This window comes from Clarias gariepinus, chromosome 11 (assembly GCF_024256425.1).
Source record: "Clarias gariepinus isolate MV-2021 ecotype Netherlands chromosome 11, CGAR_prim_01v2, whole genome shotgun sequence".
In the NCBI taxonomy this organism is placed as follows: domain Eukaryota; kingdom Metazoa; phylum Chordata; class Actinopteri; order Siluriformes; family Clariidae; genus Clarias; species Clarias gariepinus.
In genome coordinates this window covers 27,664,022-27,680,412 of record NC_071110.1, presented here as the reverse complement: position 1 = coordinate 27,680,412, position 16,391 = coordinate 27,664,022, and the positions used below count along the sequence as shown (strand labels likewise).

General features: G+C 36.3%; 1 protein-coding gene across 1 annotated transcript in view; it reads right to left on the bottom strand.

Moving 5' to 3' along the window:
* Positions 1-409: 409 nt before the first annotated feature.
* prkd2 (protein kinase D2) overlaps positions 410-16,391 on the bottom strand; it is a 36,700-nt gene continuing 20,718 nt past the window's right edge. Inside the window, exons 5-18 of the mRNA XM_053507409.1 lie at positions 16,038-16,221; positions 13,823-13,894; positions 9,720-9,882; positions 9,522-9,633; positions 8,164-8,241; positions 6,424-6,721; positions 6,285-6,337; positions 6,094-6,166; positions 5,887-5,993; positions 5,449-5,610; positions 4,391-4,489; positions 1,937-2,204; positions 1,375-1,460; positions 410-1,082 (exon numbers count right to left, since the gene is read on the bottom strand). Of these exons, the coding sequence (XP_053363384.1) occupies positions 861-1,082; positions 1,375-1,460; positions 1,937-2,204; positions 4,391-4,489; positions 5,449-5,610; positions 5,887-5,993; positions 6,094-6,166; positions 6,285-6,337; positions 6,424-6,721; positions 8,164-8,241; positions 9,522-9,633; positions 9,720-9,882; positions 13,823-13,894; positions 16,038-16,221 (1,977 nt within the window). The 3' untranslated portion in view covers positions 410-860. The remainder of the gene's footprint in view (positions 1,083-1,374; positions 1,461-1,936; positions 2,205-4,390; positions 4,490-5,448; positions 5,611-5,886; positions 5,994-6,093; positions 6,167-6,284; positions 6,338-6,423; positions 6,722-8,163; positions 8,242-9,521; positions 9,634-9,719; positions 9,883-13,822; positions 13,895-16,037; positions 16,222-16,391) is intronic.

Below are 16,391 nucleotides of genomic sequence, written 5' to 3'. Positions count from 1 at the left end.
AATGGTTGGGTTGGTGCATGAAGGGCATCGGTGACAGTGACTGGACAGATATACTGTATGTACTTGTAGCTGAATAAAGGCAGCCAGATTATCCTCATTTGTATTGCTATTTCTCCTCCAATGCAGGTACTTGAATTTTATCATGAATTTCATTTTTTATGACATTACTTTTAGAAACAACACTATGATGGGAATATTTCCCCCCTTATTTTAAGGTAATCTTAAATGTTATTTTTCCATATTGTAGTCTATAATATTTATTAGTTAATTTGTTTGTTTGTTTACTTACTTAATAAATTTTTGTTTGTTCATTTGTTTGTGATTTCCATAAGCAGGATATTTAATGAGACAAATTTAAAATTTGATTAAGATACCACATACCAGATGGAAAATATGAACAACCATGCTATTGTTTGACAAGTCTGTCTTTATTGTACGGAATATGTACACAGATCCAAATTGCAATATATATTGACAACCTATATCAGTGAAAAACTGATTAAAATCAAATCCACTAATGCTTTTTGCATATTGTAATATTAAAATACTTACTACCAATGTAAACTGAATCAGGGGCTAAAGAAGCAAATAATAGAAATATGTTACAATAATATCTTTGCACTGTACACTCTTATGTTTATATCTTCCACTACCTTTGTGTATTGTCAAGAAAGAAAATGTTTGTCGTGAAGGAACCTCTACCTGTCTGAAAAGATAGCTACACCTGTTGTATCTTCATCAATAGAGCAACGAGTTGATTGATTAAAACAGAAAGAGGAGAAGAGTTCCAAAAAAAAGTCTATTTGGAAAATAGCTGATTACCCCCTCCAACTGACATTCGGCTGCCTTTTCCGCTGTTCTCAGAGGATGCTGACACGCTCAGTCAGTCCCTGCATGGAAGCATCATCAGTGCCTTCTTGCTCATCATCAGAGACAGACGATACAGGTACCAGGTGAGCTGGGTACGGCAGTGTGTGCTCCTGAGCAAACCTCTGCCAGCGGGCATCATCACTTTCATGGGTTATATAACGTTCCCCAAGCTTTGATTCCAGTTCTCGCAGATCCAGCCACGTCTGATAGTCCTGTAAAAGGTGAAATAAGAACAAAAAAATAGCTTGAGATGCAGATAAAGTGGGGAAAAAAAAAGAGATGGGTTCGGAAGGAAATAGTAAACTGTAAATAGAAAGAGTAGTTAGAAATAGGAGTTTTCTGCATCACTGTCATCTAATATGTATATAAAATATATAGAGTATAATATATACTGTATATAATATATAATATATACTGTATATACTGAAATTTCCACTGTAAATGTCTTTATTTAGTTATTGATTCCAGTAATCTTGCGCCTTCTTGGCATGTGTGTAGTGTTACCTGTAAATAGACATGACTTAGGCTCTTGTCCACACTGTAGCGTTTTCTCAACTTCACTTGAAGCAAGTTATTGATGAGATCAATAGCTATGGGGGGAAAAAAGATTTTATATTTTTCCATTGGTTCTAATTCTCCTCCTATTGCTCTTCTATTGGCAGTTCCCATTCAGGGTCCCCAAATTTGTATTTTAAATTGGCGCACGCTTAACATAGAATGCCCACCACCCTGACACACCCCTCCCCATTTTATCTAGGCATGAAACAGACTCCTGCACCACCATGGCCTGGGTTTACTGCCAAAGAATCAATCCCCGGTCACACTCCACTGTATTAAAAGACGTAAGTTTTCATTTTCTACAATTATACAATTTTAGCAATCGTTGTTGGCTTTCAATTATGTTTTATTAGTCTAATTCTTATCATTCCAATTCTAAGCAGAATGAAATGCAGACAACATGTAGGAATAGTAATCACTGAAATGCATTGATGTTCTCTTCTCATTTATCTTTAAAAAAAAATCAAGAACTGGTACTAATATATATAAAAAAATAATATATCTCTACCTTGTGGAGAGATTTGTTTCCAGGGGTTTGGTGGGTACATAAAAGCAGCATTGTGAATCTGGTCATTGATATCTTCATCCTCATTAAAGGGAAAAGTCCCACTCAAGCTGACGTACATAATGACTCCAACAGACCACATATCTAGAGAGCGGTTGTACCCCTGGTTCAACAGCACCTCTGGAGCTAAATAAGCAGGTGTTCCTACTACAGAGCGCCGAAAAGACTTCTCACCGATGATCCGGGCAAAACCAAAATCACACAGCTTCACCTGCAAAGAAAGTGTGAAAGTATAATGAAACATTGATATACTAATTTTAAAAAATAAAGTCTCAATCTCATACTGTAAGAAAATTTACTATAAATTAAGTATAAGAGAAAAAAAAAGACCCAAAACCACAAGAGTACTAGAAATCCATGACAATATATAATCCCTATTGTTAAATATCAACGATTCTTCTGTGTTGGAGAAGTTTAGTGTCTTGTTCACATGAGTGTAGAGTTATGCAGTAAGTGTAAGTGTATATCAGCAAGAGTAGATGGCAAAAATTCAAAATAGCACTCGGTAGCAGACTGGGCATTAATTAATGGTGGCTTAATGTAGATACTATAATTGTAGGTGTTTTATGTGCAATCAGTTGTGGTTTAATAGTACAATGACTAAGAGGGACCAATATGCAGGGGTTAAAATGCAGAAGACGTTTGCAGATACAGAAAACATGCAAATCCAGAAATTATATGCAAATGATAAAAGTGAGCAATAAGCCAAAAACACATTGTTTATAACAAAGCTGGAACATTTACATAAGATAAGTGACAGAAATACATGCTGGACCATAAAATTGAGGACTGGTCTTTTTAAAGCTGTGGCTAGGACAAGCGTATTCCATTTACAATAAAAGGCCTCATTTAAAATATAAGGAATCTGCTAATACTTTTTTTTTTTTTAGTTTTTTTTTTTTTTGACAAAATGTGCTAGATATAATTTTTACTTAATATGCTTCCTGAAATGTCGGACTTTAACTTGAAATTTTTAAATAGACATAAGTCAAACTCTTCTATAAATCTTTTAAATCTATATAAATATACTATTCTATATACACAATATATTAGACTACTATAACTATACATAGGCCTGTGTGTGAAAATGCAAGTAGATCAGCAATTTCTTTTATATTCAGATGAAGCCTGTCTGGTCCCACCAACCATACTGCATTCAAAGTTAATTAAATTATCTTTCTTGCTTATTAAGATGCTTGGTTTAAAATTTAGCAGATTGTCCATATGACACAGGACTAATTGTGGCGCTCACCTTCATTACTGTACATTTCAAGAAGGGCAGCTCAGAAGTCACCTTTCTCCATGAAAAACATCAGGGACTGACTGATATTCTGCAAAAGTTAAAGGTATTGGGCTGTTGAGAGCTGGGGTATTTTCTAGGTCATTTTTTCTGATAAATTTCTTTTCCGATTATTTGGGGTGTCTGGGGGAAAAATATTGTCCCAAGAAGAAAAGGTGAGCGCTACCATCTGCCCTGTGTCATACCAACAGTAAACCAGCCTGAGACCATTCATGTGTATGTGTTGCTTCTCAGCCAAGATAGAGGACTCACTCAAAATTGTGCCTAAGATTGCAGCCATGAATAAAAAAATGGTACAACATTTTGCCTTTGGGACGAACAATGCGTTTTTTAGCATGATGGAAAAGGTGATAACTTTTAATAACTAAGTGGCTTGTTGAATGAAGCATTAAAATTTTGGGCACATGGCCAGGAAACTCCCAGACCATAATAATAATATTGAGAACATCCTCAGATGGTGAACAAAAACCCAAACCCAAACCCACAAATTTTGATAAACTCTAAGCATTGATTATGCAAGAATGGGCTGCCATCAGTCAGAAGGTGGCCCAGAAGTTGATTGACAGTATGCCAGGGCGACTTGCAGAGGTAACTTGCTTGATTAGGTGCTTTGCTAGTGATGCTGTTGTTAAGAGTCAAAATTGAGGGTACCCTTAACCAGCATGGCTACCACACAGTATTGCAGCAACATGCCATCCCATTTGGTTTGCACTTAATGGGTCCATTATTTGATTTTCAATAGAACAATTATCCCAAAAAACTTATAAAACTTCCAGATTTTGTAAGAGCTTTTTGTTCAAGAAAAATCGTGATGGGGTGCTGCATCAGATGACCTCGCCTCCACAATCACCAAATCTAAATGAAATTGAGATCGTTTGGGATAAGTTGAATCCAAGCAGGCAACAAGTACTCAACACCTCTGGAAACTCTCTCAAGATTGTTGGAAAACCATTCCAGGTGACTGAGAGAATGCCAAGAGTAACCATTAAAGCTAAAGGTGGTTGCTTTGAAGAATCAAACATCTAAAATATATGAATGGTATGTTAACTATATAAGTCCATACCTGTAGATGTTCTAGTACCAGTCTAAGGTTTTACCTGTGGGAAAGGGTCAGCTGAGGACAGCAGCACATTCTCAGGTTTCAGGTCACAATGCACAATATTCTTGAAGTGAAGGTGTCTTAGGGCAGCCAGTATCTGCAGTATGATGAACAGAACAAAAAAGAGAGACAGAAGCCACATGAGAAAAGTATATGGTTATGTAGTGTCCTATCAATGATGCATATCAACACCTAGATACATTTAGATTCAAATGTATTGTAGTATTTTGTATGACATCCATTTTGACCCACAGACAATTACATTTTGGAAGATGAATCTTAATCATTTAAATATTGTATTAAATAGACCGTCGTAATGTTTTGTATATACTACTGCTGTCAATCAATAAAAAAATTGAATCTAGCTAAGCTCAATCATAGTCTGTTATTAATCACGATTAACCACAATTTAAAAATATTCAGATTTTCTTGTATTATAAACATGCAATGTTGGAATAAAGAAATGCATGACAACCGGTTAAATGGAAACAGATTATGCAGTTTTATAATATCTCAAACATTAACATTTAACAAATGTTAAATTAAAGTCTTTTAAATGGGATAGTCACTGTAAACAGTGTCTGGGTAGTATATGAAGAGGTAACCCACCGACGGCATGGTTCGAACCCTGATCCTCAAATGCAAAAACCAACAACCTAGATCCTTAGCTGTCTGAGCCACCACTCCCACATCTTATGTTTAATGTATACTTGTAAAAATAGTTCCCCTTTAAGGTAGCCCAGGCACACAACTTTGGCTTCCATCTAGAAGCTTTTTATAATAAAACTTGTTATTTAGCAGACTTTAATGCTTGGTCATCTTATTACGTATCTGCGTTAAACATGCTGTTATCACACACAGCTGGGTAACCGTGCTGCGATTATGGAAAGCTATTAGGGTCAACCCTGGTCATATGATTAATTTGCGTTAAAAAAAAAAACAGTAATTTGTTTAAAAATGTCTAGATTGATCACATGTTAATATTAACATTCCTACAGTAAGTATATACTCAACTTCATAAAACATTGTCCAGTCAATACATAAAGAATTTCTAACCTGTGTGGTCAGAAACTTTGTGATCCTCTCAGGTAGTCGTCCATTCTCACTTGAGAGGATCATTTCCAGCATGTCTCCATGAAGCTTCTCCATTACAACAAACACTTTTTCAGGAGTTTCAAACATACACTCCAGATTTACTATTCCCAAATGACGTAGACTCTAAAAAAGAAACAAGAGGACATAAGAGACAGGAGTCAGACAGAATGAGGACATAAACAAATAAAGGCCCATCTCATATGGCACTGTAAATGGTGGACATACAGTACTCAAAGCCTGCTTGTACATTTCAGACATGAATTGTCAGCCAGAAAACTTACAAATGGTCTAAAATGGCGGTAATGCAACTGCAATTCATGACGAAAGTGAGCAAAATATACCACTGTGTTACTGGAATTTCAAACCTGCACCCACTTCCACCTTCTGCTTGATGCTTACCTGGAGTATGGCCACCTCGTTCCTCAACTGGCTCTCCTGTTTTGTTGGAAAGCGAAGTTTGTCAATCACTTTGACAGCCACATCCCTTCCAGATTTTCTGTGCTTCCCTGTTTAGTAAACAATGACAATGATAAACAATGGTTATGAGATTCGGTATAGTCTGTCATATTTTGCTAAACTTTTCTTTACAATTCAATGTAAACATACCCCCATATACCACTCCAAACTGGCCAGAACCCAGAACCTCGTCAGCGAAAATCTGATAAATCATTCCAATATCCTGAAGGAAAAAAAAGAAAATATTATTTTCAATATAATAATCCATAATAATCATAATCCTTTATATTCTTAATCATTAAATTGTTCTTAAATGTTACAGATAGAGAACGCATACTTACTACATTCTCCTGAATCTGACTGTTGGAAACTGAAATACTGACTGATGCCTGTCCTGAGAATGAAAAAAATAAATAAAAAATCAACTGAGTGAAGCATTCACCCTCAAGAAACTGATTTATTCATTGATATTTTCCTTACTGTGAGGGGCGCTGCCTTCAGATGGAGGGTTGTCTTGGAAGATGACAGGCATAAGAGCCTGACGTATGGCATTTTCCCAGGATTTGGCCATTTCCAGTCCCACTCCACTACTTGGTACTGCACTATTTGTTGAGGTGGGTACTGTCATGCTGGGTAACTGGGTGGGGTTTAAGTTCTCACCCACAAAGTAACGTATGGTGCCAGTCACAATCTCAAAGCAGTGTGGGTTGGCTCCACTGGGCACTAGACTGAAGTCACTTGCTGGGCATACTTCAAGAATTTCAGAAAGAGGTATTTCCTGAGCAGACAAAAGACATGAATTGTCGGTGAACTCATACTGCATTTCATATCAATAAACAATCATGTGCAAAACTCGATGGATTTCTGAAAATCAATCAGTGCAAATCAATATACAAAGAAATGTTCAAGGAATAAATTCTCTACTTTACAGCAAAAATTGTACAATTCATTTACAGTGTAATAATGACTGACTGCATAATGAATTACTGTTGAAAGTCTTCATGATGGTACTCTAACTAACTTTCAGTAATCGCTTTCTTCTTTCTCAGGGTTAGAGAGGATCCGGAGAACATACAGTAGTACAGAAGGTTTATTTACAGTAAGCATTTTATCTTAATACTGCAGGATGATGTCTATTACCAGTTGAGACCTAAGGCTTACAGACACCGACTCTTAGGATGTGGATAAATCTTCTGTATCTCTCCTGATATTAGCAAAACAGTGGACAAATGTAGCAGATTCATTCATCAAATTAAACGATTTGGGGGCTTAATCCAGTAAGTGTTTCTTTTCCCCTTTTTATTTTCCTTGGCCATGAAAGTTGTATATATATTCTGTATTTTCTTTACACATGTATGACCTCCCCTTATTTTAAACCTAACAATCTGGGGGCTCATCATTTTAAAACTTTAAGTAAAATGTTAGCAAAGTGCAAATGCCAAACACTAACATACAGTATGTCTATGACTTTAAATGAAAATCTATGGCAATGTGTGGAGTTTGAATGTCTTTAGCCTACAGTAGGTACAGTATGTGTAAAGTTTTGACTTCATCTCATTGCAGGTGTATATTTAACTGCAAAGAAAATCTTTATACACTTACTGGCCAAATGGTTTATGCAATCATAACTTAATCTTCTGCATGAATAATCCAAGGATAAATAAGAAAATACAATATTATCTAAATAGTGAATTTTGTACATATACTGTATCAAAGTCAGGACTGGTGTTCTGTAGGGTTCCTGTTTAGGCTGGCTGCTTTTTCTTTATGTATCTTTGGATAATAAATTATTTTTTTTATTCATAAATGTGGTATTAGTTTATACTATTACGTTTCAGCAAAACCAGATGAGACGCAACAGTTCAGTAAAATTAAGGAAAGGACTTTAGACACTTGATGTGACAAAACAGAAGTACTGGTACCAAATGCAGCTAGAAGTAAACTGGTCACAGAAATTGCGTTTCTGATTCATTTCTAACCATCTGGCTTTTAAGAATTATTACTAAACCAGGATAAGAAAAATAAAATGTTAAAAATTCACAGCAGGACATAAAAGTTATCAATTTTCTGACTTTTTATGATACTTCAAACATTTTTCGTTCTTTTCTATGTTCTTTTTATGGACGCTTTTATAAAATATATAAGGACATATATTGGACACTTCTCACACAAACACTGAATGAATTTTATGAAATCTGTACGGGTTTATAAAAATCATACCTTGTAGTATTTATTGGTGGTGTCATTATGGAAGAGGATGATGCATTTGCAATCCAGGCGCCAGTAGTGTCGCTTCCTCTGTTGGAGGTGAGAGGTCACGAATCAGAGGTCAACAAGGAGTCAATATATCAGTTAGTGATGAAGAGAGCTGCACCACCTCACAGAGAGGAGGAGAGATGCACCAAGGAAAAGATAAGCTGGAAATAAATGTGAGGAGGAAAGAAAGCAAGAAGCATCGATTCATGGAGAATTTTAAAGAGCAAACGCTAAGATGGTTGTGACTTTTAAGGCAGAAAAAGGATCTCTCTCACTCACCCATCATTTATACTGCTTTAATTTATATATACAGGGTGATGGGGGGAGGGGCTTGAGCCTATCCCAGGAGACTTAGGGCACGAGGCGGAGTGCGCAGGGGACACACACTCATATGCTCATTAACAAACACACACATTGGGAACTCCAATTAGCCTTATGTGCATGTCTTTGGACTGTGGGAGGAAACCGGAGCACCAGGAGGAAACCCACCAAACACAGGGAGAACATGTAAACTCCAATTCCCTCAAATCAAATCAACATCTATTTATGTAGCACTTTACAGCAAACTAAGTTGAACCAAAGTGCTTCACAGCACAAAAAATGACAATAAAGTGGCAATAAAAAAACATAAATAAAAAATACAAAAACAAAATGAAACATAATTATAAATAAATAAAGGAAAATATAATAATAATAATAATAATAATAATAATAGTTATAATAGTAATAATAGTAATAATAATATAAATAATAATAATAATAATAATAATAATAATAATAATAATAATAAATATAACAAATAATAAAATTATTTTAAAAATCATAAAATTCTAAATAATACTTTTGCTTTAAATGTAGGGAGGTCCGAAATGTTATGTAACTCAGGTGGAATGCTGTTTAAAGCTCAGCAAAATTCCATACCGCTTTATCCTGTGTACAGGGTCGCGGGGGGCCTGGAGCCTATCCCAGGAGACTTAGGGCATGAGGCAGGGTACACCCTGAACAGGGTGCCAATCCATCGCATGGCACACACACATAGACACACACTCATTCACACACTACAACTAATCTAACCTGCATGTCTTTGGACTTTGGGAGCAAACCTGAGTACCTGGAGGAAATCCAAAAAGTACAAGGAGAACATGCAAACTCCTCGCATACCGAGGCGGGAATCGAACCCAAGCCCTAGAGGTGCAAGCAGACAGTGCTAACCACTACCTCCCTTACTTCATTTTTAGTTATTGCAGGGCAGAGGAAATTATGGTTTAAAACTAGGAGCAGAGTGTAGTTAAGTAGTGTAAAAGCAAAGTGAAGCAGTGTACCAGAGTATCCTTGTTGCTGTAGTGCACCATCCAGCCTTCCTTAATAGCTGTACTGGAACGGCGTGTTGTGTGTCTCACTGACTGTACCACTCTCATGAGGGGAATATTAGTACTGAGGAGAGGAGAAAACATACGTATTTAATCCATGTTTTTAAGAAATAAAAGGAGAGTGAGTAAGAGAGATAGCGTGTGTCTGACCTCTGATCTCCACTCACTCCATCCTGATTGTTGTCAGGTGAAAAGGAGCCAGGGATGCTGCAGGAGTCATCAGATTCATCCATCAGTGAAGTTCTTTCCGAGTCCAAATAGTCACTGCTGTAGTCCATCGGTACTTCTGTGTCTGGAGCTGGACTTAACATATCTGTGATAAAGAGAAATAAAAAAAAGCAACAAAAACAAAAGAAAAAGGTAAAGGTATGCTCTCTCTTTATAATATTATGTACTTGGTAAAATATAGACGAGTATAACTTATGTTTAATCTGTCTTGCTGTGTCGCGAGCTTTCATAACACTGGGTTTAATTTCATATGTAGTGTTTCATTCCATAATGTTAGCAAGGTTAAGGGAGGTTTTTTGCTGAAAGGGAAGATCGCCCGGGGCGCCATACACACTAGAGTCACTAGACAAGGGGTTCAAGTGGTACAGCACCAGAGCAGAAATGACAGCAAAAGTCAAAAAATGCTGCGTAATCAGGAAAAACAAGCTGCAGTTACTGATAGATAGACTGTGATTATTTTTATACAGAAATAATATAAAGTATTTTACCCATAATGTTATATTCTTACAAATGTCAAGTTTTAAACAACTTATATACATACTAAAGAATAAGAAAATAATATACGAGGGATGGTGTTCAAGTCAAAACGGGACTTTCGGTTCGATTTCTTTAAGGAATTTTGAAGATTCTTGCTGCCTGGTGTGTTTACTTCCTCAACTTTAAGTTTCCTCTTTTTGCTTTTTCCTTTGGTCCCCTTCTCCTTTAACCTTTATGTGTTGTTGGACTTTTTGCTATTACAAAGGTGAGCAATGTGCAATAATGACACAACTGTTCTCTGAAGTAACAGTCATGTTCAGGGAAGTTGGCTTCACCACTTCGAGAGCATTTGTCACCTCCTTGTGGACACTGTTGTGTACCTTCACTAAACATTTTAGGGTCTGGGACTCGGGGCACCCTCTTCGTTTATATATGTTTCAAACATGTGAGTGTTTCCTCAGTCACTAGTTTCCTTTGTATAGAAATTTCCTTTGCAGCAGTCCATACATGGCCCATTACACTCAAAAATACCATGACACTCGTTTCGATGTAGGAATATCATTACCATTGACAAAGTGCTCAAACCTTTTAGCATATGTGAACCATTGTTTTGTGGATTGTTCAGTGTGTCCAAACAACACTGCCATCATTAGCATTGTTCCCTCACTTGACGCCGATGAGTCCAAAGCCTCTGATACCTCGCTTGCCCCCTTCCCACTTCCCAACTCTCTATTGTTTTCACCACCAGTTTATTTCTATCTCAAAGGAACTACATCCTTCAGACATCCAGTAATTACTTGTGACACATACCATATAACCACACTGTTGGGTACGGTCTCACATACTGTACGTTCTTTTATTGCAGTGCTTGCATCAACAGACATCAAAAGCAACAAAAGCTCAATGGCACCCCTACAGTTCCATTATACTCCCAAGATATGATGTAAATGAATTAATGTCTAACAATGGTACAGAGGCAGATAGTGTATGGTGAAATGGCCAAGGGTTTAATCACATCTTTTTGGATCACTACTTTATTTGTAGAATGTGAAATGTCAGAATAATAAAACAGAGACAGATTCAGGATTGTAGGCCTCCTTCCCCTTTGATGTTCAAATAGCCTTTTTGTCAAGCATAGTTTTTGTTTGTTTGTTTTTATTTCTCAGATACATAATAAATAAATAAGCTGTAGCTTCACTTGCTTGTACTGTAAGTGGAGTTCTCAGCGTTATTAGTTGGGCATTGTTTGGTGTATTTTACATACACATAAAGTATATTTACTTTAATGGTACAGTTGTGCAGCTCAAGCCTGAGCGACTTGTAACGGGTGCCTTGTTTCAGTAGTTTAAACCTATTTGTGTCATTAACAGTAACTGTATTTTTATTGTTGGATGTATAGTATAGTTAGTACAATTATCATGCTATTAATAAAATAAATGTTTCATGATTACAGGATGTAAGAAGAGGAGATTTCTAAAAAAAAATTTTTAAAGGCACAGTGTGAGGCTGATGATCACATGGGTTAGAAGAAGGACAACAGGTCAGAATAACATATATACAAGTTGTTTGTACATATGTACAAGTAGCATTAATAAACACCAGTCAATTTTGCAACCAACAGTATTAATTGTTTATTATTTTCTAAGTTTACTTGGGGTGATTATTATTGATTAGGTGTGAGAGATATTAATCATGGTTAATAGAAAACAATCGATTAGAATAGTAAATTGTGCCTCGTTTCTAAATGAAGTGGAAAGTGTTAGGTCAGTTAAGGCACGGGAAACTAGCCGTATGGAATTCGTGTTTTTATATAACAAGGGTTGTGGAATTTGACCTTGATGACTTACATTGTACTGGAGTTCTGGGTTACAAACTTGAGCAGGAAAACTTATGATGAACAACATCTATGGTAATGTATTAATATATTAACCCTTAATTTTTCTTTGTTTTTGACTGGCAGAGTTCTTTACCTACAGTATTTGGGGAGTATGACTGAGAAACATAGAGGTGAAGACTTCTTAACAATAAAAAGAAAGGCAAGGACATCAACTTAGATTATGCATTCTGGCATAATCTGTTCCACTTATTTTTAAAATCTTTAAGAAAACAGAAGTGAGAGATGGTGGTTGAAGGAATAAGTAATTTTAGTAGCAAACGATCTATCGTGCATGGATGTAAGAGTGTTTATTTACAATGATATCCTCAATGATATGCCATTAGCATAACTCTTTGTAACATTGATTCAACAAGGTGCTTTAAACATTTCTTAAAGATTTTGGTCCATATTGACATGATAGCGAAACTTAATTTCTGCAGATTTATCAGCTGCACATCCATGATGCGAATCTCCCGTTCCACCAAAGGTACTGTATTAGATTGAAATCTGGTGACTGTTGAGGCCACTTGAGTACAGTGAACTCATTGCCACATTCAATAAAACCAGTTGGAGATGATTTGAGCTTTGTGTCATGGCCTGTTATTCTTCGGTCATAAAGGGGTGAACGTGGTGGGTAATAATACTAAAAAATAATAAAAAAAATAACTAATAAAAATCAGGTAGGCGGTGACATGTACACGATGTTCAATTGGTGCTAATGTGCTCAAAGTGTGCCAATAGAGTACCACCATAATGGTCACTTCACCACCATCCTGAATTGTTGATACAAGGCAAGATGAATCCATGTGGTTTATGCCAAATTTTGACCCTACCATCTGAATGTCGCAGCAGAAATAAGACTTATCAGACCAGGCAATGTTTTTCCACTCTTCTATTGTCCAATTTTGATAAATTCATGCTAATTGTAGCTTCAGTTTCCCGTTCTCAGCTGAACCGGTGTGGTCGTCTGCTGCTGTAGCCCATCTGTTTTAAGGTCCGACGTTGTGTACATTCAGAGATGCTCTTTGCATTACCTCAGTTGTAATGAGATGTATTTTTTGAAACCGTTCTCTGTAAACCCTACATATGTGCATGAAAATGATCAACAGTTTCAGAAATACTCAGACCAGCCTGTCTGACATCATCCACCGTGCCACATTTAAAGTCACTTAAAATCATCCGTCTTCACCATTCGGCTGCTTCAGCAAAATATCTCGGCATAAGATCTTGTCCATACCTACATGCCTAAATGCATTGATTGCTGCCATGAGATTAGATGTTTAGACATTTGCGTTAACAAGCAGTTACACAGAACAGGTGTTATATACACATTTAACTTCGTTTTTTCCAACATTTCAAAACCTTCTGTTTCTTGAAGGTAACAGACCAAATAATGTGGCTGTTGTTGTCAAATGTTGCATAGGTACTTTTAAAGTTTCTAATAGAAAAACTTCTAATATACAGTTCTGTATGTTGTCCCCTTTATAAACTTTAAAGGTTAAAGCTTTATTTCAAGCTTTCAATTTTTTTGCATACCTTGATACTGTACCTGCCAAACTCTGACACAAGCATCTTTCACATCTTTTAATCCACAGGCCTGAAACTAAATTCTTTTTTTTTTTTTTTTTTTGCAACTTTGATAAAGAGTCAATGTGCAGTAATGTTTTATTACCTCCAATAGTTTCCCCAAGACAGTCATTAGGCACTTTATATGCACACCTCTTGTGGCAGTTGAATTTGCAGTCTGAAAGAAGGAGAAATACAAAACATGTTATTTATAAAAATCCATTATTTTAGCAGTGATAAAATAATTGATAAATAAATACAATAAAAAAGCTGACCAAAGACACTTTCATGAACATTTGCACACACACACCCCCAGTCATTTTTCTCTATTTACACAAAAGTTCTATATTTTCTATGTTTCTATATTGTACAGAATATTTTTATTTGTACAGAATATATATATTGTCCTAGCTAAATTAAAGTTAAATTTTTATTGTATTTCTTTTTAATTCATATTTATTCCTTATTAATAAGCTTTTATTTTTTTAAGGTCACGGCCGGTCGTATAAGCATTTCACTGCATAAATTTGAATTTAAATTTTAATGTCATAGCCAGTAGTCTTTGTGCAAGCAAAGTTAACATCAGACTTTAATATTTTTTTTATTTAATTTTTAGAATGATATGTTTTCCTGCTGAGATCCAGAATGGAGTTTTTAAATGAAGAAGCAGGAGCAGGAAATGCTTTCGATCTTAGCCACACAAGCTTGTATTGCTTAAAGATTTAAAGACGCCAAAGCTGACAAAGTCGTGGTTAACTGGACTAAAACCTTCTAGATCTCCACCCTGCATGTGCAAATCTTGTGGATTTGTCCAAGTCGCAGTGAAGTCCATATTTACATACATCTGATGTAGAATACTAATGTGTGCAATTTTGTTATTAACTCAGCTTTGAATATTGCTCATTTAACCCTCACCGAACACTTTCTTAGAAATACTTATTTATAGTGAGAAGTAAATCTGTTGCTCTCAAAATAGACTTAATTCTTTATGACCTGTTTTAACAACAAGTTGGAAAAATTGCTTTGAGATTTTGATCCATGTTGACCTGATCTTTTTGCATGCGGATAATTAGGTGCACCTTCATGCTGCAACTCTCCTACCACATCCCAATGTAGTATATTGGATTCAGGTCTTATGACTGGGAAGACCACTGAAGAAGACTAAGCTCCCTGGCATGTTCATGGACCCTGAAATGATAGTTGCTTTGTGCGGTGGTGCATTATTTCGCTGGGAGTAGCCATTAGAAGATAGCTAATCGTAGCCATGAAGCGATACATGGGCCCCAGCAACAATACTTAAATAGTCTGGTATTAACAAGCCCAATGTATGTCAAGGAAAACATTGCCCACACCATACCATTATCTCCACCATCCTCGACTGTTGACAAATTCCAGGTTGGGTCCATGGATTCATGCTGTTGGGGTCAAATTCTAGTCTTATAATCCATGTGCTTCAGGAGTAATTATGACTTTTCAGACATGGCAACATTTTACCACCTTTCAGCTGTCCAGTTTTGGTCCAGGATCCAAAGTTTATGAACAGGACCCAAGGTTTTTCAGCAGAATATTTACTCAGAGCATTAGATTGTGCAATAAAAGTGGTTTGCCTTTTTCCCATAGTGCATCCTGGTGCCATCTCTCCTCAGGTATGCCACGCACAAACACCTGGCTGGCCATTTGATCTGATTCATATATATATATGATTCATCATCTAAGATAGAGAGCCTTCTTAACTATGGAAGGGCTCTTACACTGGCTAATGCAATTTTTTACACATTAATGAAAGCAAAAAAAAAACAAACTACTTTTTATGGTTTAGGAAACCACATGACTGACACAACCTTAATACAACTGGGAAATGTATAAAGGACATTAGACACTAGATGTTAAGTAACTTCCCTCCTATTTAATTTTGAGTGAAATTAGCGCAGAACTTACACAATGCTTTTTACACATCTGTGCAACCCACACTGCATTCGTTCCACATGGGTACTGGCATAACATCCCACTTAAATTTTTAGCCAAAATTTTTTTTTTCAAAAGCCCAAATATAAAACCTTGCCAGTGAAACATGGTGGGTAAGGAAATTTAAAGTTGGACTAGCTGTAAAAATATCATAGGGGGCTGTGAATATTAAATGAGGTTGTATGATTTCACTGTATTCCAATAAAGTTTACATTTCACCCAAACAGTGTATACAGTGTATATAAACACTTTGTATAATGAAGAGATGTTTTGTTTGCCCCTAAAACAGGTTTTTGCTTAGTATTTTGGTGTCATGCATAAAAAGAAAAAAAGCTTTTAAAGTCAGACTCTCAAACCTTTGCACTGCAGTCCTTGGCGGAAAAGGCCCCGGAGCAGTCTTTTGCAGTACTGGCAGACAGTGGGCCTCGTGTAGGAGTGCACTTCAAATGTGTGTGGCACCTTTACTTTACTCATTAACATCTTGTCCAGGTGGACAGGCCGTCCTGTGTAGAACCGTCGCGCTTCACTGGGAGTTCGAGCCTGTGAAACAGTTACAGAGAAACAGGAAAAAATAAAAGAGGCTTACTGCATGATATTATAAAATGACCTAATAAATATATAAGGATGACATTTAAGAACAGAAGATTGATAATGCTCAGGAATACACAGTGGTATCAAAAAGTTTCAAGATTAGCATGCCACGGTCTGGT